Source organism: Micropterus dolomieu, linkage group LG15, assembly GCF_021292245.1.
Source record: "Micropterus dolomieu isolate WLL.071019.BEF.003 ecotype Adirondacks linkage group LG15, ASM2129224v1, whole genome shotgun sequence".
Lineage (NCBI taxonomy): Eukaryota > Metazoa > Chordata > Actinopteri > Centrarchiformes > Centrarchidae > Micropterus > Micropterus dolomieu.
The window spans coordinates 48,583-73,738 of NC_060164.1; the positions used below are offsets into that span (position 1 = coordinate 48,583).

Consider the following 25,156-nt stretch of genomic DNA (forward strand, 5'->3'; position numbering starts at 1 on the left):
TAGAACTTACACACTGAACCTTTAAACTCTGTATTGTATATAAAATCTTACTTAAAGAGGTGGTATTATGCTCATTTTCAGGTTCATAATCCTATTTAGGGGTTGTACCAGAACAGATTTACATGGTTTCATTTTCAAAAAACACCATATTTTTTTCATACTGCACATTGCTGCAGCTCCTCTTTTCATTCTGTGTTGAACTCTCCGTTTTAGCTATGGAGTGATGCATCTTGTCTCTAAATGATCTTTGTTGGGAGTTGCACATGCCCAGTTCCTAGTTAAGGACTACTAGCCAATCAGAAGCAGAGAAGGGCGGGCCCTGAGAAGCCGGTAAACACGGCTTCCTTTCTGCTGTACATGTTGCTGACCAGCTTGTCAACATAGACTGGAGTCAGAGTTTCAGAGTGGTGAGTTATTAATCTGTAACAAAATATCTTTCATCCATAAAGTTTTAACTTTGGGCTTTTTTACTTTGCAAACCTGTTACATGCATAAAAAATGTATATAACTCAATAAAGGAGAGGGACAAAGCCAAAAAGCAGAATACCACCTCTTTAACTAACTAGTAAAATGTATTGAAGTAAAAAGTACTATATCTCCGTCTGAGATGTGGTGGAGTAGAAGTCGAAAGTGGCATGAAAAGAAAAGTTTGGTACAAATACCTCGTGTACTTAAGTACAGTAGGTGAGTAAATGTATTTAGTTACTGTCCACCACTGAGGAGGGAAAGAAACTAGTTGCAACAAATCAGGGTAATCAGGAAGACAAGAAGCAAATCTAGACAGAGAAAACAGATGCAGTAAACCCCAAACTAAAACAGGAAATAGGCAGACACATGGACCAACAGACAGTCAATTTCAAAATAAAACAGGAACAGGACAAGTACTAAAGTTCTAAAGATATTAGGTCTATAGTAATAAAAAAAAACATGGAGAGACGGGAGAGGTTTAATAATCAGAGATTTTTTCCCCCTGGATTAGTGGTAAATTTACTGGGAAAAATAATCACAAATCTACAAGTAAAACATTTAAATATTTTCTAAAATTATAGTCATACATTTATTAGAGGACTCTCTGACAATAGTGATTTTTGTCAAAGAACCACATCGCTAGGCCATGTAGGCCTATTGTGTATGCAGTGGAAAATTGCATTAAACTTCTGAATCAGATGTAGCAATGAAAAATAACTGTGATTTCAGCCCACATCACCACATTATCAGCCGCATTGGGACTTGCCATGCCATGATCTGGATTTTTTGTGACTTTAATTTCAGGGTATTTCTGAGTTTGTTCTTTCTCGGATTATTAACCCCCACCCTGGCTCTGCCTATTTTGGACACACAAAATTTTCAATCTAAATATTTGTAAACATTTAGGATAATTAAATAATACAAATGGGTTACATGTTAGAAATTGGCCCGTTAATGAATTAGGATCTCCTCCCTAAATCCCAGAGGCTGCAGCCTGTTTGAATGTAATGCTATTGTGTTAAGAATAACTTCCTTTCAGCTGCAACCCCAGTGGAACAAGTCAGGAAATATTTTATCAAGTGGTATGAAGTGAACAGTTCTCATTAACACTGAGTACAGATGTGGTGTGTAGTCCATGTATATGGATAACCTCAAGTTAACCACAGACATAACCTGCTCGGAACAGTTTAGAGTTGCAGCGTAAATTGCCATGTCAGCATACCTGGGGTAAATCTATCCACCTTAAGTAGTGTGGGTTAATCAGGAAGTTACACCCGACGTTACATAGTTACTCCTGAAGTTACTGGATAAGCTGAGATGAAATACAAAACAATCAGCTAAAAGAGGCTAAAACACTCCATAATGTAGAGCTGGTGATCATTCTCTGTGGGTTTTTAACTATGACCCAAACTTCACACATCAACAATGTATCACATGATGTTTATAAAAATATTTATTAGTGCCTTTATAAAATATAAAATTGAATCTCTGTGTGAGTCTGTAAAGGTATTTGGTTCTAACTGCTCATTTGTATGTTTCCATCAATCTGTGTGGGTGAACTCAGTGTCAACAACCCGTATGCAAAACCAGCCAGTCCAAACCCTAACATAGTCAAATGACCCTTACAACATGGAGCAAATATTTTTTAGTAGTCCAAAAACCTGAAGAATTATTTACTTTGCCTGCAATGGAAGCAAAAGTACATGTGCACATTGTCATTAACAAACACATACAGTACACACACAGACATACACATCTGTGCACTATATTTAGTGGTACAAACATGTCATGGTGTCTTGTGTTGTTGCAGGGAAATATCTATTCTCATCACCACCACTGTGTCTGTTCAAAGATGGTCAGCTGGATGACCTTCCCAGCCCATGCTGTGGGCTGGTGTTCACAGACAGCATGCCTGGAACTATAAGGAATGGATAATTCAAATCCTGTGGTCATGCTCCTGCACATAGGCAAACATGCACAGGATATTTACAGATATTTTGAGTGGCTGTTTCCTTTATACTTTTATATACTTGAGTATAATTTTTTTTTCTTCTCTGTGTCCTGTAAGCTTGGCACTCAGGTTCATGAAGCTTTGTTGTGATATGGGTGAGTGTCAGCTCCTCTGCAAGCCTCTGTGACCCACAGTTCCCCTTAACCCACTTCTGATTGTCCACACTGATGGAGAGGTTAACTTGTATTTTTGTAGAAGCATAATTTCAGTCTTAAGACGAACTCATCAGAAGCATCCAGTAGGGTTGTCAGAAAATCTGGTGAGAATTTTCTAGTAACAGGTCACCACTTTACCAGAAACCATTCAACAGCTTAAGATCTCTGCTGTTACGCACTAAAGACAGGGCCATTCAGTGCCAATGCAGGCACTACTGATAAAGCTTATAGTTAGGGCTGGCTCACATGAGTCTTGAACCATCGCTTAGTTATGCTGCTATAGGCCTGGACTGCCAGGGGACTTCCCATGATGCACTGAGCTCCTCTCTACTCCTCTCTCTCTCCATCTGTATTATTGTTGTTATTGTTAGTATCATTAACATTACTATTGTTGAAGAATTATTGTGAGCCAGGTTCAGGTGTGGAGAAGTTTCGGAGACTGATGAAGACTTAACATAATATGGTTTATTGAGCCCGGCCGAGGAGACACTGTGCCAGCAAACAACATGTGGACAAAACGTTGAATGCCAAAACCAAATCTGCAGGAGAATATCTTTTGGTCCCATTATTTTTCTTTACTCCCTAGTTCCTGTAGGTTCCCTATTAGGTCATTTTTAGCTGGCCTAAACCTAAAACAACAAATATATCAGATGTTTGGATTCCACATCATATTAGAATCTATTACTTTCCACGAGTTGTACTCAAATCTGTGGAGCCAGCAAGTTCTTGTAAACATTCTCGTAAGGCTGAACCTTTTGCGCTCTCTCACCCTCAACCACAAATGGTCGAGGCAGATGGCCGCCCACGCTGAGTCATGGTTCTATCCAAAACCCTACCATGTGCATATTGCAGAAAGTGAGACTTGGCACTGGGCTTGTCATAATCCAGGTTTATGGGGATTGGTAAATACATTCTTGTTGTTGCAACAGGGTTGGGGGAACACCACATGAATGAAACAGCAAGAGACTAAATGAACATCAGGAACAACATCAGCGACGTCTGACGTCTGTCAACACCACTCACAGCATCCCCTGATGAGAGCTCAGTGGTCATCAAGCAGGAGTCAGTGGACGGAGATCATTCACGTCTGACGCCAGTCCGTCTTTGAACAGAGACAGAGATTACCATTCACAACCGCCTCTTCTCACATGACCGAAAGGTCACGATTAGGTCCTCTGATGATGGAGCAGTGGATAAGAGACATACCTTTGGTGTAAGAGACCTGGGTTCAATTCTCCACTGTGACACATCCACCAATGTGGCCCCAAGACACTTAACCCCTAGTTGCTCCAGAGGAGTGGATAAAAGCGTCAGCTAAGTGAATAAACCTATAAACCTATGCCAGCTCTATTTGCTGAATGAAGATCACGAGATGCAGATGAAAGCTCTGACTCATTAGTAAGTGGACTTAAGCTTAGACATCAGATTGGCTTTCGCAAATCTTTCTGCTACACTGAGGTGACCTACATCCAACATGTTGCTATATTTTAATGTTGATGATTCATCCTGCAGCGACACACCACTGAGTGTGTCCTAGACATCAGAGTATAAAGGCTTCCCGTTACGGTCCTCCCAGGTAACACACATCCTGGGTCTGTGGGCTATCCTGGTGACGTCCAGTTCAGGTTTACTGTAGTACCATTTGTTTAGCAGCTGGTCCACCTGCTCCTGCTTTGAAATCCCATGAAGTCTCTCTTCCTCTTCATCCTCCCACTCCGATCGGGAGTTCGTGATGAAGGACGGGTGGGGAAGACAGAGTACAGCATCCTCCCTCATGTCCTCAAAGAACTGCACCACACATTTACGGGCGAAGTCACGAGCGTGCAGGACGCAGGTTTCGTCAAAGAGCTTCTGCTCCACGTCGAGGTAGTTGCTCCAGTATCGCGTCTGCAGGGAGGTGGCGTAGTCGTCAAAACAGGGCTTGATGAGGCGTCCTAGTGCTCCCAGTACAATCAGCAAGAGGAGGATGGACCAGCCAACTGCCTAAACAGGGCAAGGAAAGTTAGCTACACAAAGCCAACAAAAGCTATCAGTCAGTTGGTGCAGTGATGAGCCCACAAAGAGTCAGTGAAGCCAGTTCTTTTATTCCTGACACTCCCACAAAAGAGGGTGTGTGTGTGCGTGCGTGTGCGTGTGCGTGCGTGTGTGTGTGCGTGTGTGTGCGTGCGTACAGCCTGATCAGCAGATTGGTGTGACAATTCTTTTACATATGACTCTAAGATTGCAGTCTCAATGTAGCCTCAGATACTAAATGCACAGCTTGTCAGTCAACGTGGTGGTCGGTTTGTGCAGGGTTGAGGGGAGGCCCTATGTATTCTGTGTTCGTGTGTGTTGAATCATACTTTTTAGAACAATGTTGATATTTATCACTATTGTTGACTCTTGTTTAGAATGTGAACTTATCCTTTAATAACTGAAATTTGGGAACACAATGAAATCATTACAAGGAAAAGTCAAATGGGTCAAGAAACACGAGCAGTCAGACAATCAGACAAGTTGGAAACATTTTATCCAGAGGATTTAAACACGTTATTTGGAGGTCAAAATTAAAGAGAGCACCTCAAATGTTGCTAATAAGCCTTCATCGTACATTACACTGTGCGCTAAACTACTGTAAGCTAGAGTTGAAGCAAGAAGTGGGTCTGTTAACTGTCAAAGATGTCCAGGGATTTATTTTACTGTTCACCATCATTTTCTCTTCCACAAGTTTGTCCTACCTGTCTGATTACCTGACTGCTCGTGTTTGTTGCACTATTGCACCTGTTTTTACTGATGTTGCTGCATTTTAACCGTAGTTATTTTTCAAGCTCTGACATATTTCACTCCAAGTTTATATTTTGGATTTCAATTAGAGATTTCTGCTTTATATAGTGATAATGATTAAAATATCTTTCATTTGCACATAATTCTACCACCATACAGATCCGCTATCAGCCAAGAAAACTGATGTAAATTTGATTTGAACTTTATGTATCAGCTGATGTTAGCCTATAGCAAATATATTGTTATTGTCAAATATGTCAGCTGATAACTGTCAGTGAAGATATCTCTGAGATCACTGTGTCTCCATTACAGTTCCACCAGAGAGAACTGACAAGTATTTTTTTAGTTGTTTGGTTATGACAAATGGTTATCTCTCCAATTGATATCGGTCGGTCTGAAAAACCCAGTGAAAAACCTTGTTAACCATAAATAATTATATAATGTATGTTATATTAAATAATCATATACCTAGAAATAGAAATCCAAATTAAGCCTTGTATGATTTCAGGCTTTTGGGTTATGACAGGACATCATTGTGAATGTAGGATTCATTGAACAACAATTATAATTTGGTCACAGTCATTCCTGTTTTTTCACAGTGAGACAGAGACCAACACCTCAGAACACTTTGTGCCTCTTCAATGAGTCCCTGACATTGAACATGTCTGCCTTCTGAAGTGTCCTTTCGTTTGTTTCTATTTATCGAGGATATGTCTCAGGACACCCCCAGGCTTCATTTTTTGCCTTAATCCTGTATCACACCATTTAAGTGGCCCTCTGATCAGGCCAGGTGTATGGGAAAAATGAACCGTGTCCCTGATCTGACAGAACACACCACTGAAGGTCTTCAAAAGGATCAAGGTACGTAGTAATGATGTGTTTGTGTGTATGTATGTATATACAGTATGTAAGCATGCTGAGGGTGGAACAGCTTACTTGTGAATAGCAGCGAACGTAACGAGAGACTGCTTTGCGGAAAGAGCTGTTTGTGAAGATAATGTCCTCCTTGCAGGGCACTTTGGCCATGATTTTGATCACATCCAGACTTGTGTTGTTGGGAAAACCTGAAAAAAGCCACCACATGATACATCATCCAGACCAATAATGTGCCATAAATAGATATATAGTAGGAAGAATAGTCATTGTAATATGTATTTCTCTATGTAGAATGTTTATGTAGATACCTGAGAAGAGAGCAGGGTCTACACTGACACTGAAGGCACAGATGAAGATCTTTCCATCCAGCAAAGTCACCAGGATCCACACCATCGGTGCCAGCAGAGCCCTCTGGATCATGGCCGAGAAAAGGTACCTGCAGGAAAACACAAGACCAGTTTTCATTCCCACGTTTTCTACAGCTTGACCCTTAAATGTTACTTTTAGCCTGTCACAGTCTCTGGCTACAAAAGAAAACTATGAGGGAAACACAATAGGATAGTGTCAGCAGCTTGTGCAGTAAAAACACATTCATAAATACATTTTTGCCAATAAATACTGGATAAAAATGAATACTTTACTGCCTGTGTGTCACAGGATGTGGTTAACCTAGCTTAGCATAAAGATTGGAAGCAAAGACTGCTCCGTGAGTGCACAGAACAGTACTCGCGAGTGGAAAGCCATCCTCATGAGGGAGCACATGCACAAATGCCTTCGCCCTGCCTATGTGCTCGCAACTGCTCAACACGCTTGCTCACATAGTCTGCGCTCGCTATCAAGCATAAACTGTTTAAATTAATCTCTAGAGACCTCTGTCTGTCAACAAACATCTCTACTGATGACATGTGCAGAGTTCTGGAAAACAGGAATGGAAATGAGTCTTTTTTTGTCCAAAAGGGAGAATCCAGGAGTGGCGAGGCAGACAAAGGTGAAGAAATCAATAAAATGCATGCGCTTACAGAGGAACCGAAGCCGAACTTCACAGAAATTGCAACAAAAAAAAATGCTGGAAGGCTTTTACCAACTTGACTAACTATAAAGGATCAGTTTGAACTAACAGAGGCAAATTATTTGGAAGAGCTGCCAGTTATTATGATGTTACCAGAAGTCACTGTCAGTGCTGTCACTGCAGGGAACCCTGGTAGACTTAGCATCAGGTATATTGAAGCTGAGTGAAAAGATCACTTCAGTCTTCCATGGAGTAGGAAGACTGGCTATGAAAGTTAAGGCCAGAAGATATCTACCCAGAGTGAGAGTGAAGACACCAACAGGTACAGAAAGAGCTCACATACTTGTCTGCTTTGGTCTACAAGCAATTGAGGAAATTCTTCCTAGAAACTAAACTGGAAGATTTAAAAGTTTAATCCCTTATGTTCAAATTGATACTTTCAATCTACTGTGCACTCACATGCGTAGTATAGTTACAACGGTTTGTAATCCAAAAAAAGGTGATGACCTTGAAAGTTTAATGTCAGAATAACTAATGTGTTTCTCTGAAACAGTCTTAGTAAATTAAAGTTTTGACTCACTTAACCACAGCAGGATTTTTGGATCTGTTACCAACAGGTCTCATCCACTCCTCCATCATGACGCCTGTATGCCGGTTGACCAGGACCCCCAAGAAGAACAGTATGATGGGCGGGACGATCATCACTCCCAGGGAGTACAGTTTGTTGTACTGAGGAAGGCACGGGCAGTTAAAGTCAAAGCTTGTGTAGAGCTTGACACTGACCAAGGCCAGGATGATACAGATCCCATTGGATATAGACTCAGAGTTGGACTGGAAGTACTGCAGGACTAACTTCAGACGCTCCATAGCTGAAGGAAATGTTCAGGGTGGTAGAAGTAGAAGCAGACACAAGTAGAAATAGCTGATCCAACTGCTGCTGGGGTTTTTAATTCAACCAGTGAATACAGAGAAAGTTCCAGTAGTGAGATATAGTGTTACATAATGTTTTACCTCACAAATCCTTTGAAGTAAACTCCACAATGTAGCAGCCTCAGTAAACAACCTGAGCTTTTGTGTGCAGATAGCAGTGACGGAGTGAGTCCTGCAGTGATCCAGGGAGAGTCTGAGAATGTATGAATACACCTGACCAGGTGACAGAGCTGTGCGGCCACACCCTGCCTCACTGGCAAAGCAGCACTCACATCAAAGGCTTACTGAGAAAAGGAGCAACAGCAGTAGTTCCTGTTACGGCTGTATGGGGCCTGAAACTCTAAGCATTTGGGACTGTACAGTAGATGAGCCATCACTGTTGGTTTGAATTTAATATTAATGTTTAATCCCTTGTGTTCATAGTTTAGGGCTCATTTCTTCTGGTTCAAACAGTCAATCCAGGAAGCACCGTTTAGAAAGTTGACATTGTAATTCTGAGGGTGCAATGGCATGTATCCTCTGAGGACCATGTGTACACTATAAATGATCAAATCAGCCCACTCTGAAGAACCGTTTCCAGCTATAAAGCTCGGTGTTGAAAAGTATTTTATCTGCATCATGAGATAAGGAACGAATGCTACTCAAAGGCCTATAAGAAACATGTTTTGGAGCTTAGGCTCACAAGGAAAGCATTTCGACTCCATTCAAGAAATCAGAACCTAACAGGCCAATATGTTTATGCAAATGCTGGGGAAAAAAACACCACATAGATATCAAGTTTACTTTATTTATATAAAAGACATGAAAAAAAACATGCTTCACCTGCATGAAAGTGCTTTGATTACAACATTGTTATAGATAATCTGTTCTGAATGGCCAAATAAATCAAGAGGACTAACCGGACACGTCACTACAGCTTTGTGTGGTTAAACAGATGCATAGACCCTGTGCATGCCAACAGTGAGAGGGCCGTTTGACTGAAGGTCAAAAAAGAATCTCAAGTCTCTTAACAAAAATAATTGTTTACGTGAACAGCTTCCTGAGTGTGACTAAAGAATCCAATTCATCAGGTTCAATGGGAAAACTTGTCAGTCTACAGGTCTGATTTCTAATCAAACATTTGGATTGCAATGTTGTGGGTTTCTCTGGCAGGTTCTACATTGTGTATCAATGATAGTCTTAATGCCACTGTAAGAGAGAGAAGGAGGATCGCGCACACTGAATCTTTTTTCCCCCCTTTATATGTTGGCACAGAAATGATCAAAAGCTCAGAGATGTCCTTCAGACTCTTAAAAGCTGTACAGTGATTAAACACCTCAGACTACGCCAACACCAAAACAGTACAACGGAAACGCTCATTAAACAGAGTGGTATCAAGGCAGTTAAGAAAGTAAAAGACAAAACATACACTATTCAAAGTCTACAAACAGCAGTTTCAGGATATTTTTGTTACGTTTCAGTGACAGCAGTTGTGAGCCATCTGGGAGCAGCTTTAGCTTTTTTTCTGGGACTGGTGAGAAGTTCAGATCTCAATGTTTCAAATGTTCTCAGGTCAACGTCATCTTTGACGACTCTTTGGCATCGATCACTCTGAAGACTCCCACCTTCTCTTTCTTCAGGTTCCCCTTTTCTTTGTCTGAAAACAAATAATACTTTACTTTGGCTCACTGGTTACACAGTGAGAAGTCCGCAGCCAGTACAGATAAGAGATGATCACAATTTATACCTGTGAGTAGGTATCAAGCTAAACAGTCAACAGTCTGTAACAGACAACGGAGGTTCAGTTCACCCTAATGACCAAAACCAAAGTCTGGGTAACACCATTACTCTGGATCAACAATGGGACATGCTCCTTAAAAGACTACTCTGCTGAGTAATATTGTCCTCTTTTGGAAACTATGAGCAGCACAAAATTCCATTCACCTCGATTTTTGTACTGAGGTGGCAGCAGTACATTTATTTTGGCAGTTTGTTCTGTCAGTGTGGTACAGCTAAATAAAGACAGAAACAAATATTGTATCTTTTACATTGTCGTGTCTTTGGCCAAACTGTAACTAGACCGTAGTAATAGTAATAATTTTTTCTGCTTGTCCCCCTGAAAACTGTGTGTCTCCTCACCCAGCAAGTCACTGCGATCCAGCAAAACCTCCAGGTCCTTGTCGCTGATCACCTTCCCCCTTGATGCTTTCACCTCCCTGAGTGAGACAAAAGTTACAGCTAAATGTTGCTCACGTTCCATGTTCACTTTACATGGCCCAGATATTTAACCCTGTTGGAGTAGAGGATGCTCTCTTACTTCTCAGTGCCTCTGGCTTTGAGCAGCTCCATCAGCTCATCCAGATCAATGCAGCTTTTACTTTGGTTCAGCTCTGCCTTCCCGCCTTTGAACTTATCTGTGGAGGAAAGCAAAAACAAATCAAACCAGTTGGAAAATATTTCGTACCACACATGTTCCCGTGCTTACAATTAAAGATGTAGTGCACAATAATAATGACCAAACTGGTTTGTGCTATGGAAAACAATACTGATCTACTGCTGCAGTCAGTTTAAAGCAAGACATTTTTCTGTGCCTGAAGTGTGTTCGGGTTTTAAGATAAAGATGGAGGGTAGGGGGCAAGAGCATAAGCTTCCGCACACATACGGTTCCAGTGTTATTTTTAGTGTCGTTTGGCACCCAGACCTAAATATTTATGTAAAAACAGACAAAACTGGACATGAAACTTCCTGGTGAGATCAGAAAATGTGTCTGTAACTTTGCTCCAGCTATCGTTGTACTTTTCTGTGAACAAATTAGCATAACATAGCCCTGATGGATCCGAACTCCATTCAGAAAACAAACATTTTAGAAGTTGTTGTCCTGCTGTCTTGCTGACAGACCAGACAAAGCATGAATTCATATGTTTAACAACTCTGCATCATGTTGTAGTTATTTTGTTCATGTTATTGCGTTGTGTGTGTGAACACTCAGCAGTAAAACCCTGCAAGGATTAAATTTGGTCTGAATACAGCATAACTCATCAATAATCATTCATGCAGAACGAGTTCAACATTTCTACTGTAGCGTCAACCTTTTTTAATGTCCCGCCTCCTCCAGGCTGTGATTGGTCGGTTCTCAAAAAGTTACTTTGAAAAGCACGTTTTTGCACACGGCTGCATGACAGGCACCCGAGCTGAACAGGTGAGCGTCACATAGGGCCCAGAGATCCTGATATAGAGGGCAGGTAGGCCAAAGAGTAAAATGTAGACATACTGGTATCGGTGGCCCACTTCAAGCACTGCCTATAATCAAAATAGATGCCATTTATCTGTGAAACCGCTGGTGGATTACCTTCCAACAAAAATGGTCTTGTTACGTTGGCAAAGGTCCAGAAGATCCAATCCAGTAAACTATTTAGTCCAAAACCCATTATTATATCAAAAAATACACACGGACTGCTGTTGTGTCGCTTTCTATTAGCCTAACTGCAGTTAGCATGTAAACAAAAAAAAGCAGCTACACGTTGACCTTTTAATTGACACCGCAATTGACCCAATAGAAACTTCCACGTAGTCATGAAGTGCCAGTCCCCTTTCTTTCTTGTATACATCAAACCACCAATTGTGCTGAGGACTGACGCTTCACACACAAATACTACGCAACAGACATAATTATATATTGTTGCATATAAAAACGCCCCGCGCAGGAAAACTTTAAGCCCTGTGGCGTGCATGGAGCGGTGGAGGTGGGGAAGCCACTCACTCTTGTGGATGACCATCTGCTCCAGCTTCCTCTTGGCCGCAGCCCTCTCCAGGATCTTCTGGTCGATGGTGTTGGCTGTGACCAGGCGGTACACCACCACTGGTTTGGTTTGCCCGATGCGATGACAGCGGTCCTGAGCCTGCAAGTCTGCCTGGGGGTTCTGGGGTGGGGACACACAACACACGTACGGGGAATGTGTAGAACTGTAACGTTTGAAAAACAGGCTCATCGTCCATTATTATTAATCGGCACCTACCCAGTCGCTGTCGAAGATGATGACAGTATCAGCCGCTGTCAGGTTGATCCCAAGTCCTCCGGCTCTGGTGCTCAGCAGGAACAGGAACACCTCGGGATCTTGGGAAAACTTGGTCATCTGGGGGAGAAGAAGAACCGGATGATGCAGTAGCAGGGACAGGTCAAAGTTCTAACAAATTAGAAAAAGACACTGAGGGCAGCAGTTGCTTCCCTCAGGGTGTGGTCCCTCTCCTAATGAGCGGCGTGTCCTCATAGTAACCTGCTCACAATGCTTCTCAACACTTCTCCGTACCTTCTTCATCAACTTGGTGTTTAAAACTCACATTTTCGTCTCTGTCAGAGTAGGACATGCTGCCGTCCAGCCGGCTGTACTGAAAGCCCCGCAGATAGCAGTAATCCATCAGAATATCCAGAATGGACGTCATCTGACTGAAGATCAGAACCTGGACCACATCAGCCAATCAGACAGAGGTCAGAAACAAGGCAAAGGCAACTAACAGCATGGGCAGAGGACAGAGTATATTAAAACTTAAAGATCACTTTATTTCTTTTTCATTCCACATCATTGTGTTTTGTGCTTCCCGTGGTATCAATAATTAGATATATGGTAAAGATTACAATATTATCTTTTCACAAGTAATCTTTTGAGAAATATTTTCATAGAAATTTATGTTTTGGAATCAAGGCCACCAAGTTAACATGTTTTCTGAGCAGAGTTAAACTGTTTCCACCCAGAATATAAAAGCACAGCAGGTAACTGCACACCTAGCAGCAGTAAAATATAAGCAGTTTGGCCTGACTCAGCAGAGCCATTAGTGAGAAGATAGAAAGATCTATCTGGACTAGATCGATCTCTTTCACTAGTTTGAAAGATTTGATTAATCCTCCACTTTTTCTGATGCGCTGACATGTAGTTAGATCTCTGGTAACTGGTGTTGTGTTTCACCTTATGTCCCCTCTTCTTCAGGGCAGGCAGAAGTCTGTCCAGGATGAGAAACTTCCCAGAGCTCTGCACCAGCTGTTCATCAATCTGCAGGGGAGACAGCAGGACGTACAGGGGGTGAAGAAGGGAACACAAATCGACTCCTGAAAAACATTCTGTTCATCTGCTCCATTCCACTTTATTTACCTTCATTAAGTTTGATTATATACACATATTATTCAGTTCCAGCTGAGAATGTAGCACAAACATTACTGTAGCAGAGTGCAGGTGACGGTGCATTACCTTGAACTCCTGTGTGGCAGGGTCGAGGGGGTACTCCACCAGGTAGGGGTGGTTACAGCATCTCTTTAGCAGCATGAGAATGTTCTGCAGCTTCAGGTTGATCTGGGAGTTCAGTGGACTCTGGACTTCCAGCACTGGACGGGGGCTGAGGGAAAGAAGAGGAAGTTGGACTACACAGCCATGTTGTGCTTCTCATGCAACAGGGAGATTTGTGACATGCCTTCCAAAATAAATAAGCCATATATAAGTGCTGGGGTTTTCCTGCATAGTGATTTACGAGGTGGCTGTCTGTCAGATTTGGTCCCACCTCCAGCTCTTGACAAAACTCTGACGGTGTCTTTATGGTAAACACTGTTTTCTAGCAGGCTAGACACTTGCTGTTTGTTAGCTATGTAGATCAACACATAGGCTTTGATGTTGTATTTGATTTAAAGCTGAACAGCACCTTTATTTTTATTTAATAAAATGTACATTAACATTATGAGTGCCATAATGATGAATGATTAAAACTCTTAAAATTCAACAAAGTTGTAAGAAGTGTTTGCTCGAGTTAGGTGAAGGTCTCAAATAACTATTTATAAAAAGCATTGTTTAATGTTGTAACTATACAGTGCACTGATTTGCACGTACAGTTATTACAACACGCCTAAACTGTGGGCAAGTGAAGAGGATGTGATTTGATGGTGCAGATTACAAAATGGAGGAAGATAGAGGGATTAATAAGAGACAGGCCAGAGAAAGACACTAAGCCAACAGAAAACAGCAGCTCTGTACAGTGTGCTGTAAAACAGAACCAGCCAACCACAACAGCAACACTTTACGAATCCACGGAGCGGACCTCAAACAAGCAAACGTTAAAGGTAAATCATGATTGCTAGTCGAGATGAAGGCTAGCAAAAGTAAGCCACAATTCTTAGCTGTAAATGTATAAACGTGTTTGTAGTTGACTGGTTAGTCCGTGACTTTGTGTTTTAACGTTACAGTGATACGAGTTTCACAGCTGATTCTGATATCGGGGGCACCAAGGAAAAGGATTTCTTAACCAAATCCTTGATGAAATAAGCTGTAGAATACTCCATTACTGAGATAATCAATAGCGGCAGCTCTACACAGCACACACACACACACACACACACACACACACACACACACACACAGAGCGGGCAAGCATCGCAAATCGATTCAATGATGTTTACCTGCAGCTGAGATGTGTGTAGGCAGTGCTCACCTCTGCTGGAGCTCCTCGCGGACCCTCTCCAGATATTTCTCCAGGTCTTTTGGCGAGTCTCCATCGGTTTCTTTGTAGTCCACCACATTTCGACTGCGACGCTTCGGCCTGCCACTTGACGTCAGCGCTACAGGAGCTTCCGTCTAAATAAACCAAGAGAACAGACAATGTCAATCATTCAGCTTTGACTGCACTTTTTCTGGCTGACCATTTAAAATGTTACATACAGAAAATGACCCATACTATTAATCCCTCATGTCAACCCAGAGACACTGAGGTAAGGTGACGTAACAGAGGACAAGCTGCACTGATAAGGCAGAGCTCAGCCACTTATTGATAAACCAACACTTTAAGCACTACTCACTGCCAGATATGCTGGCAACAGGCTCAAAAGATTCACATCTGGTATTTAACAGAACTACCTTGGAGGGCCGTTGGCACGGTCACTGTGGGGACTCCACTGTGTGACTGATGAACCCACAGAGACATGTACAGTCCAGACCCTCTCACCATATGGCGTTACCTTTTCCTGGCCCAGCATCTTGCTGATGGTCTTGTTCACCACCGCGGTGTAAAAGGCCTCCTGTTTGGCTGTCAGAGGAGCGTAAACAATAATCTCCTTCTTAGGAGGAACCTCCAGCGTCACGTCTGACTTTAGCCGCCTCAGCAGGAACGGAGTCAGAATCTGAAACGAGGGAAAACCTTCAGAAAATGCCTGTTTGTTTGCCTATTTGATAAAAAAAAAAAAAAAAAAAAAAAAATTATATATGTGATCAGAGTGAAGCATGTTTCTGTGCTTGACAATGGAGATGTTCTTTGCTCTTACGCTGCTCGTTCCACCTTAAAACAACTGGATGCAGTTTATTGTTGTGCTCCGTGTTTAATTGCAAGAGATAAATATATATGAAACAGTGGGAACACTCCATTCCATCATTTTTATTGATAAGGGTCTTCTGTAGAAGCAGCCTCAGTATATTGCCCGTCTTCTCAGGTCAGATAAATAGTGAACCTCAGACTGCCTTCCACCAATTTGCACCGTATGAACTAAATAAATTAGAGTGTTTAAAACTCTAATTGATTTTAAACATTGAACTTTCAATGTATTTAGTGATGTCTGTGATTGTCTCGGATGCCTGATGTTTGTTTTCCTTTCTCTCAGCTATACACAGGTCTCTCTTGCTAATCACAGTGTCAGTGTGATTAGCAAGAGCCGCCATATTAAACACACTTAATATATTCTAAAGGAAGTGTAACATTTTCATGTTTGCACTGTGTGGAGACAGTTTGGAGGACTGACCTGGTGCAACATGCTCAAGATGTTCTGCTCGCGCTCAGCAGCCACCACACTCTCCGCCTCACCGAGGGAGTCGATGTCAAACCACGACTCAAAGCTACACAGCAAACATCAACTAGAGGTTAAATTTGAGTAACAAGTTTAAGGTGAACAATTAGCAACATAAATCAACTATAAAAGTCGCGTTTAACTGCACGTACAGTAGGGGTGTGCATCTTGACAGGTCTCACGATTCGATTAGGATTAACCGGTCAACGATTCGATATCTCAATGCATCACCTCCAGGGGTGGGAATCTCTAGGCACCTCATTACGATTATGAGGCTACGATGTGACTGTAAACGAACAGGATAAAGATGTATTTTTCTCACTGTGTGACTAGTTGCTACTTTTAAAGCAAAGTATTTGTAACAATCCAAAGTACTAGGTAGCAATGAAATGCAGCTATTTAATGTTACTTCATATAAATGTAGCTAACGTTACATAGCATTATTACATTATTACAGCGTTATTACTGACCTCCGATGCTGCTGTTATTGGTATAGATTCAGATACAGGTTGAACTACACACTTTACAATGCTCCAGCCAAACCACCTTCACTCCGCCTAAATATATCTGTTCCTTTTCTTGTCTGGTCTAGTGTAGCTACATGTTTGTGTCTTGTCCTGTAAGTTGATTATTGTAATCTTGTGTTGAGCACCATGGGCCTTGAGAAACTGTATTTAGTTCATTTACTTGATATGTGGATATATGACAACAAATGGACTTGAACTAACAGCCAAAAAACTTCCTGCTCAGTTTCCAGACTGCAGTCTGAAGAGGAGATGTTAGCTAGCGCTAACCGCCTTTAATTTTCCAGCAGTTAGAAAACAGTAACGTCGCGCTCATATTTTTCTCTGCTCCGCTGCTTTCACCGTCACTTTCTGCTGCCTGTCACGTATCTGTCCTTTGAAGAATGACGAGAGGATGCTAGCTAAAGGCCCATTTATACTCCTGCGTATTATCCATGCATTTATACTTGTGCATAGGTGTGTCCATCATTCTGCAATTACGCTACAGCATCCACTGCGTTGACTTTTGTCCGCTGAGCAGGCTAACTTCCAGTTTAGTGCTCCGCTAACGTAAATGGGGGGAAAATTGTAAACGTGCAGCTGGTGTAGCCTTTTCAAATGTTACCGAGCGAGTAGATCACATTCTGATAGCGAAACGAGTCATTTCGCTCGGGTTGTGACGATCAAATATATTGATTCACTGTGTTACAGCCGCTGCAGGGGTACTTCCAGCCGACCAATCACAGAGCTTATGGTCCGTGTCGACTTGACGTGTAGTTACATTTTTGAGGAGGTGCACGTCAGGTGACAGCGTAGCCTACGCCGTCGACTTGACGCTGAAGTGCTACCGTGCTGCACAGTGTGCGGGTGCAAATCATTAATGTTAGTTGCGTATTGATTTTATTGATCATGTGAAAGTTTAATAGCTGCAGTCATTCATTCAACAGCTGCCTTTCTGTGCCGAACAGGGAGAACACGTCTCCATTATGTGCACACCGCAGACAGTCCGAAGCTGCACTTCTGCATTTCCGAATGCCGCCTTTTTTTGTTCCGTCAACATTACGATATCAATTAACTTCTAGATAATCAATTGATGTTTGTGAAGTCCGCATCACAATGCATCTAAAAATTAATTAATTTCCACACCCCTAATGTACAGAAGGTATCTACACGAGCGGTATTATTACAATTGATTTAGACATGAAGTCAGATTGTGAGATGACTGTCTGGGGAATCATAGCACTACAGTATATGATACGTCACACTGTACCTCTTGAGGTCATCAAAGACCTCTGGCAAGAGGAAGTTGAGGAGGGACCAGAGCTCAGCCAGGTTGTTCTGCAGCGGCGTGCCCGTCAGCAGCAGCTTGTTGTCAGTGGGCAGCATCTTCAGCTCGCGCACCAGACGACAGTTGAGGTTTTTGATCCTGTGGCCTTCGTCCACAATCAGGTACTTCCAGTGGAAGCGCTGGAGCAGAAAACAGACACGCGAGAAGTAAAAAAATAAGTCTGCAACTGACGCTTATTTTCAATATAATAAACGTATAATATACACTGAACAAAATTTGAAACGCAACACTTTTGTTTTTTCCCCCCATTCATCATGAGCTGAACTCAAAGATCTAAGACTTTCTGTGTACACAAAAGGACTATTTCTCTCAAATATGTTCACAAATCTGTCACAATCTGTGCTAGTGAGCACTTCTCTAGAAACTATATTTAGTTGTATTTAAAATATAAATCTATTCTAATCATGTTCTGAATTTATTCCTTTTTGAAAATAATAATAAATACAATCTTCTTCCAGGGCAGCAGAGTGTGTTCTAATTCCAGGATGTTTGATGGGAGGGACTTCTTGAGGCAACAAGAAGTTAACAGGGGAAAGTGTACTGATAATGGCCGGAGTGCTCAAATCAGTACAAGTACAAATTGCAATACTATGTGGCAAACAGTTCTGTCCTTGTTAAACCTGCATATTTCAGTCATTTGTAAGTTGATGTCGTAAAGGACAAGCAGGGATCCTACCTGTAGGAACTTTCTGTCAATCATGGAGATCTCAAAAGAGGTGACGACCACAGGACACATGCTGAGGGGCCCCTGAGGCCTGTGGATCTGCTTCAGCAGCTTGGCCCTCTCTGGCTGGGTGCCGTGGTAAAGCAGCACAGACACCTGGGACAAAGACACAGCACTGCTCAGACCGCTGAGCTCCAGCAGATATTAACCCCATCAGTCCCAGCGGAGTGCTGGTGTCCCGCTCACTGTTCCAGTGAGGCTGTCAATCAATATAACAACCCTGGTGCTTAGAAGCAAAGTGAGCTACTGTGCTTGATTGTAACCCCTTTGTGTGTTATTCTGTCGACCCACACAACATGTGGTTAATTATTTATTTGGTATGATGCTTCTGTAAATAAGTCAAATGTTTCCCATACATTGATTTATTTGTGGGAGCCCGCCACTTATTGGTTTTCGATTTTTTTTACTATTTAAAATGACTAAAATTGTATTTCACTGTAGAGCAGCACACAGTGCATAGATTTGCTCAGCCCGCTCAGCTCTCTCTCACAAACACATAAGTCGGTTTTACACTGCCTTATTTTCCAGTATTATTGCGGCAATATGCCGACTCGCTGCGCTCTCTGTTGTTAACACAACGCTGTCAATGTCAGAGATCCACCGTCAAATAAGTTAATAGCAAGCATGTAAGGAGCTAGCTAATGTTAGAATACATCTGGGTTGTCCAGGTTACAGCTAGCGGATACTGAGGGGAGTTTTTAATAAATGTCGGTCACCGCTATTTAAGCACTTTCTATGACATGAATGGATTTTTCATTGTGTGTTGCTTTTTGCCTGGATTATGGGTTTAACATTATAGTTCGTGTGTAAAAGTATTTTTCTAGGCAAACCTAAATTCTCCATGTGTGTATAATCTATCAAATCTTGACTAATAAAATCAATCTTCATTTTCATCCATATTCAGCCCTCCACGGGCCTGATGAGACCAGGGTCCTACCTCTGGTGTGAAGCGTTTGAATTCGTTGATCCAGTTGGGCAGAGTGGAGAGCGGGGCCACCACCAGGAAGGGGCCCTTCACCTTCTTTTCTATCATCATGGCGATGTGAGCGATGCACTGGATGGTCTTTCCCAGTCCCATCTCATCAGCCAGGATCCCATTGATGCCGTTCTCCCACAGCATCTGACAGCACAGAGGGAACACCAGCGGCAGGCTTAGCAACGTTCACCCTGAAGACCAGCATGCAGTCACTGGGTTCTACAGCTGGAGACCAGCATGACGGCCTGACAGAAGCTCTATTATTCTTCACTTGAAAAACTTTAAACATATAAATATCTTTAGCACTCTGGTGGGGACAGTGGAAGAATTTAAAAACACTGTTATACAAACACGTGTCAGCAGCTTTAATTCAATAATTAACTAAGTCAAAAGCAGTCACGGATAGCATAAAAGTACCATAAAACCTCAATTAAAAGCCTAGTCCCAATTCGACTCCTGTACACTTTTACTGGTCTGGTGTGGCTACATGTTTTGACAAATAAATGCAGGTCTCAATTAGAAGCCTGGTCTGGTTTTTCTAGAAGTTCACTGGAGGTATAAAACCTCTTAAAGCCCCCGGGTCACCTGCTTGAGTTAAGCTGCTTAGATCGTTCATGCCAATATAAAGGTTTAAACTTCAGTATGTCAGTATGGACATGTGACATCAAATTCTCCACAGTTCAATCGTTTAGTTCATTTTACAGAAACAGTGAGCACTTACAATTCATATTTACCAGCATGGTAAAGGAATTAAAGGCCTGTCCCAAATATAGGCAGGGTGAGTTCAGTGATTTGAACAAATAACAGCCCGGGCTATTAATTGAAGTTTACGGTATTTAAAGGTACAGCAGCCAGAATGTGCCGGTCCAGGGAGCAAACTGATAAAACTGCTGCTTTCTTGGAAACAGGACCAGTGTTTCTAAAGTTTGACCCATACTAGAAAGTGTGCGCATCTCCGTTGCTTTGATTTGAACTATTTTTCTGTCCAGTTTTTTTGTGAGGTGAGACATGGACCATATCCGCAAAGATTGTGATAAATAAATAAATATACTTTTAATGAAATAAACCAAAAAGTCAAACTGCTATTTTATGCAGCAAAAGCCTACCAACTACACTGATCATGAGATGTGTCAGGTAGTGTTGTAGTACTCGAGACCGGTCTTAAGACCACTTTTTGATGGTCTTGATCTCGTCTCGGACTCAACCGCATTTGTACTCCGTCTTGTCTCCGACATTGAGGACTCAGGATTTTATTTCAATTCAAAATTGCTTTTGTATTGTCTGATTTCTTTATTAACATCCTAACTGATTGGATGTAACACTTATTGCTTCAAATGCAGCCAAGAACGCTAATTAAACATGTGTTGTTACCGTTAACAACTGCGTTTGTATGTGGGTCCTTTAATAGGAATGTGGATCTTTCAGATTCATTTGAGAAGTACCTATGTTTTATTGTGTTATGTGGGGAACTGGCCTCAGTCTCAGCCCCTAAAAGTCTTGGTCTTGTCTCAGTCTCAAACTCTGGTCTTGGTTTTGACCTGGTCTCGGTTTGGGGCGGTCTACAACACTAGTGTCGGGATCTGGGGGGCTTAAACCTTTACACTAACATGGACGTCCTTAAAATGCTCAGCAAGAATGTTATGTTATGTCCAGAATGAACTCTGAAATATTTTACTGACTACCTGGATTGTGTACTTTGCAAATGACAGGAAGGAATCCAACAAACACATCAATAATTAATCACTTCCCACAATCCCATGTTGGCAAAGCCCTACTGACCCTCAGCCACTCGATGCCTTCAATCTGGTACCACCTCATGACCCCTCCGGTTAAGAGCTGCGGCTGCTGGGCGGGGACCGGCTGGCCGTTCACCTTCCTGTGAGGGTCCAGGAGCTGCTTGGCGTTGTCTCGCACCATCTCCGACAGACGGTTCTTGATATCTTGGTTGGAATCGCTCATCTTCTCGATGTCCTCGGCTTCGAGTTTCTTCTGGGCCGGTGCCTCCTCCTGATATCAAATGTTTGATATGTACATGTATGAGTGGACTGCCTACTTTTAAAATCTATCCTGCTGTGTCCCAACACCTGCAATGTCTTAACATCTCATCAAAGTCTAAATAAAATGAACCATTACCTCCACTTGCTCCACTTTTGCTTTCTTGGCCTGCGACATGATTTCCTGTAAGACAAAAATCAAGCAGAACCGACATGAACAGATCAGTAAAAGGACAAGGATCTGCAAAACAGCCAAAACTTCTAATGAGACCTTACTTCTTTTGACATGACATCCGCTATTTTGTAGTCGTCATCCCTCCTCCTCTTCTTTTTATCTAGTTCAACAAGGAACAGTCAAAAACACATTTGAAACTTACGTAACCAGGGTTTAGCATAATCACATATCAGAATTCACTTATTAACAGATGTTATAAGTGATTTCAGAAGATCTACTCACCTTTCTCAGGCTCTGCACTGTTTGTGTTCTCCGTCTAAAAGAGAAATATACTTCTATGAATAAGGTTCCATTTCAAAGCTAAGGTAAATGTTTGTCCCACTATAATAATAGATTTCCCCTCACCTTCTTGCCCTTCTTTTCCAGTTTCTCCTTCCTGAGGTTTTCCTGAAATTGTTGACAGAAAAGTGTTGTGTGTTAGCAGCCAGCAGGTCCACACACAGCGCAGGCAGTTACTGTTTCACACATGCTGTACCTCATTCTGTTGTTGCTCCATTTTAGTCAGCAGGAATTTAGAGTAGATGTTGCTCTTCTGCAGCAAGTGCTGCAATCTCTTGAACCGCATGTCATGAGAATCCCTCTCCCATGATTCCCGGGCCTCGTAAGATAAGATAAGATAGGATAGACTTTTATTGATCCCAGACAGTCACTTGTTACAGCAGCTCCAGACACAACAGATAAGAAAATACACAATAAATGAAAATAGAGCAGAAAAATACAAAATATAACAAATACAAAATAAGAGTAAGAGTTATATGTATACTATATACACCTTTATAGAGAGATGTGAGTGATATGGGACACTGCTCCTGTCACAGCAGGAGCACGGTGTAGAAATAAATATGATTGCACAGGAGAAAATAGTTGTGTTGAGCGTTGCAAAATAATTATACATTAATGACCGACTGTGCTGGACAACATCTGGGCTGGAAAACATTTCTGATAGCAATACCATGCGATTGTTTTGTACTTATACCAAATAAGGAATATTTTCTACTACAAAACCTTTTTTCCATTTAACAAAAGAAGCCAAAGTTGTCAAACGGTGTCTTTAACACAAGAATTTTGTGCTGCCGACAGTCTGAAATCTATTCGCTACTTCTTTTCCTTAAATCAGGAACTATTTAAATAAAAAAAACAAGTCAATAATATTTTAACTTGATGCCAGCTTTGGGTACTTGAAAGTTTGAGACTTAGTGCTATTGGCGGTTCATTCCCCAGCCCTAGACAAGATCCAATTTTACAACAACTGTTCAGGACACATCCTGAGGAAATAATAAGCAACGCACCTTTTCCATCATCTCCTTTTCCTTCCTCTCTCCTTCCTCCATCAGCTGCTTCTCTTCTTCCACCATTTCCTTAGTAATGACCCCTTTGGACGGTATATCCTCAGATTTCACTTTGACATCTTCAAAGAAACAATAGTGACAGTCAAGCTGACGGCTGCATCGTCACACCCCCACATGTCTCTCCTTTATTTTTTCTCCAATACTGTAGAAAGTTTCATATCAATGTTGATTACATATGGAATGGCGACCTGTTCCTGCTGTGATAAGCATCAGGTCCCTCATTAACTCAACCATAAATGACATGACAGTGACATTTCATTAATTAAAGGTGGATTAACTCAAGAAAATCCCCCAGTAAACTCCTCATAGGTTGGGGGGCCTTTGTGACTGACCTTTTGCAGCTCCAGTCTCCATGGCTGTGCCCAGCGGCTCCTCAGATTCGTCGGGTTTGGGGCAGTGAGGGGAGGCGCTTCGGGATTCCTCCTTCAAGCTGTCAGCATGAGAAGAACACAGAGGAGATGCAGAGGCTCAACTTTCCCTGCTGTTCTTACAGGAGGCAGGGCTAACTCCATTCACATGGTTCATAAGAAACGTTTACAACACACGGTGGGTCATTAATCTAACGTTACAGACACAATATAATATTTCAATAGGACAACGTGTACCTTTTCCCCACCAGACTTTTACTTTCTAGCAATGTGGAGGAGGCTTTCAGCATCTAAATTAAGAGATTTACGTTGCAGTTAAGTGAATAAAACAGAAAATCAAAATAAGGAGATTAACCTTAGCCCATCCGACACATCGTTACTGGCCCATTCTTTAACAGATAACTAATGTTCATGTTGCGATAAGGTGCACTGTTAAACGTTAACGTTACACCGACACATTAGAAAATTGAAAGCAAATTATATAACTTAACTTACCAGCTCATTATTGTCAACAGTGTAGCAGAGAATGGGACTAATATGGCCAACTCAACGTTTCTAGTTAACTAACGTTAACGTCAATGCAAAAGTTAACGTTATTTTTTGCTCAATAAAACAGCAACTCGTCGCGAGTTAACGTTAAGTTAACTTAACGTTACACAAGCAGGCATATAACTCTCTGAAGTAGCTGGCCAAACCACCTGGCTAGTGGTTATATAGATGCTGAGAATACAGGACCGACCGCAGATATGACAATAAATTCCAAAAATACTGTCTTATCTAAAACTGTGATGAAGAATACGGCTGGTTTGAACCCCACGTTAGTACCCTCCACTGAACACAGTGTAAGCTTACGGCAAGTAGCTGCAAGCAAGGAATGTGAGGCCGGCTGTTGCAATTCAAAATAAAACTACTTCCGCAAGCTTCACGCTCCACAGCAGGCATGAGAGGTTGCGATTAGCTTTTATTTAAAGTCAAAGTCGCTTTACTTCCGCCACTTTCTATATGAACAAGGCTGACTTGACGCAGCTGTAACTTTTATTGTGGGCGGGCTATTCCATTTCGCGCCACTTAGGACGAAACCACTGTTTGTAAAATAGGGTGGCCTGCTATTAAAGTGTAAATATTACAATATTTTAGAATGTTAATGTGAATATCAGATTAAAGATAACAAATGGAAATCCTTTTGAATTGAAATACATAATATTTACAGACTAAAGATCATTTCATTCTCACAGAAAATAATTTAACAACACAGCCACCCCTCTGAGTGGAAATAGGTGCCACTCCTAATCTGATATTTCCCGCGAATGTAGGGGGAAGGATCTATGTTTGGTTAAGGGGTTATTAAGGTCATCTTATTGCACTTGCAAACAATAATTCTTAAAATAAATGACAAACTACTTTTGGTTTGTATGCCTGTATGTTTATCTCATTGGCAGTTTGCAGGCTTAGCAGGATTTTCAGCCTCTCAATTCATATTCTTTCTTTCTTTCTTCTTCATTCTTTGTGTTTGTGGCTGCAGTTTTTTTATTGTATTACTGTTTCTTTAGTGAGGCTTACATATTTATAATTGATAATCAGTTGTGTGTCCATCTATAGATAAGGCCCCCCCTTCTTTTTATGTAATGCAGACCGACTCTACCTGCTAATGATGATGA

The 25,156-nt window shown here is 41.7% G+C and overlaps 2 protein-coding genes and 1 long non-coding RNA gene across 3 annotated transcripts; 1 reads left to right on the forward strand and 2 right to left on the reverse strand.

Moving 5' to 3' along the window:
* Positions 1–4,167: 4,167 nt before the first annotated feature.
* Positions 4,168–8,217, reverse strand: calhm3 (calcium homeostasis modulator 3). Its single transcript, XM_046070810.1, has 4 exons — positions 7,863–8,217; positions 6,582–6,709; positions 6,334–6,461; positions 4,168–4,617 (listed from the first exon to the last, which is right to left on the reverse strand). The coding sequence occupies exons 1-4, from the start codon at positions 8,147–8,149 to the stop codon at positions 4,168–4,170; spliced, it is 993 nt and encodes a 330-aa protein (XP_045926766.1). The 5' UTR covers positions 8,150–8,217.
* LOC123984121 lies at positions 6,002–9,106 on the forward strand. Its single transcript, XR_006828365.1, has 3 exons — positions 6,002–6,258; positions 6,565–6,705; positions 7,900–9,106. It is a non-coding gene; the product is annotated as an uncharacterized LOC123984121 (long non-coding RNA).
* Positions 8,980–24,421, reverse strand: hells (helicase, lymphoid specific). Its single transcript, XM_046070809.1, has 23 exons — positions 23,994–24,421; positions 23,463–23,560; positions 23,071–23,189; positions 22,257–22,379; positions 22,127–22,168; positions 22,004–22,037; positions 21,823–21,881; positions 21,686–21,730; positions 21,332–21,559; positions 19,514–19,696; positions 18,529–18,672; positions 17,775–17,971; positions 15,957–16,050; positions 15,183–15,344; positions 14,660–14,802; positions 13,432–13,576; positions 13,153–13,236; positions 12,530–12,649; positions 12,208–12,324; positions 11,952–12,111; positions 10,509–10,605; positions 10,331–10,407; positions 8,980–9,848 (listed from the first exon to the last, which is right to left on the reverse strand). The coding sequence occupies exons 1-23, from the start codon at positions 23,999–24,001 to the stop codon at positions 9,760–9,762; spliced, it is 2,568 nt and encodes an 855-aa protein (XP_045926765.1). The 5' UTR covers positions 24,002–24,421; the 3' UTR covers positions 8,980–9,759.
* Between the last annotated feature and the right edge of the window lie 735 nt (positions 24,422–25,156).

What these genes read in the sequence shown, in the direction of transcription:
- calhm3 (XM_046070810.1), bottom strand. Translation starts at nt 8,149, where the DNA reads ATGGAGCGTCTGAAGTTAGTCCTGCAGTACTTCCAGTCCAACTCTGAG. An exon ending in AAAAATCCTGCTGTGGTTAA is followed by an intron (nt 6,710 to 7,862) that starts GTGAGTCAAAAC and finishes GTTTTCCTGCAG; the next exon opens with GTACCTTTTCTCGGCCATGA. An exon ending in AGACCCTGCTCTCTTCTCAG is followed by an intron (nt 6,462 to 6,581) that starts GTATCTACATAA and finishes GGCTTTTTTCAG; the next exon opens with GTTTTCCCAACAACACAAGT.
- hells (XM_046070809.1), bottom strand. An exon ending in GGAGACTGGAGCTGCAAAAG is followed by an intron (nt 23,190 to 23,462) that starts GTCAGTCACAAA and finishes GTTTCTTTGAAG; the next exon opens with ATGTCAAAGTGAAATCTGAG. An exon ending in AAGGCATCGAGTGGCTGAGG is followed by an intron (nt 19,697 to 21,331) that starts GTCAGTAGGGCT and finishes CTGTGCTGTCAG; the next exon opens with ATGCTGTGGGAGAACGGCAT.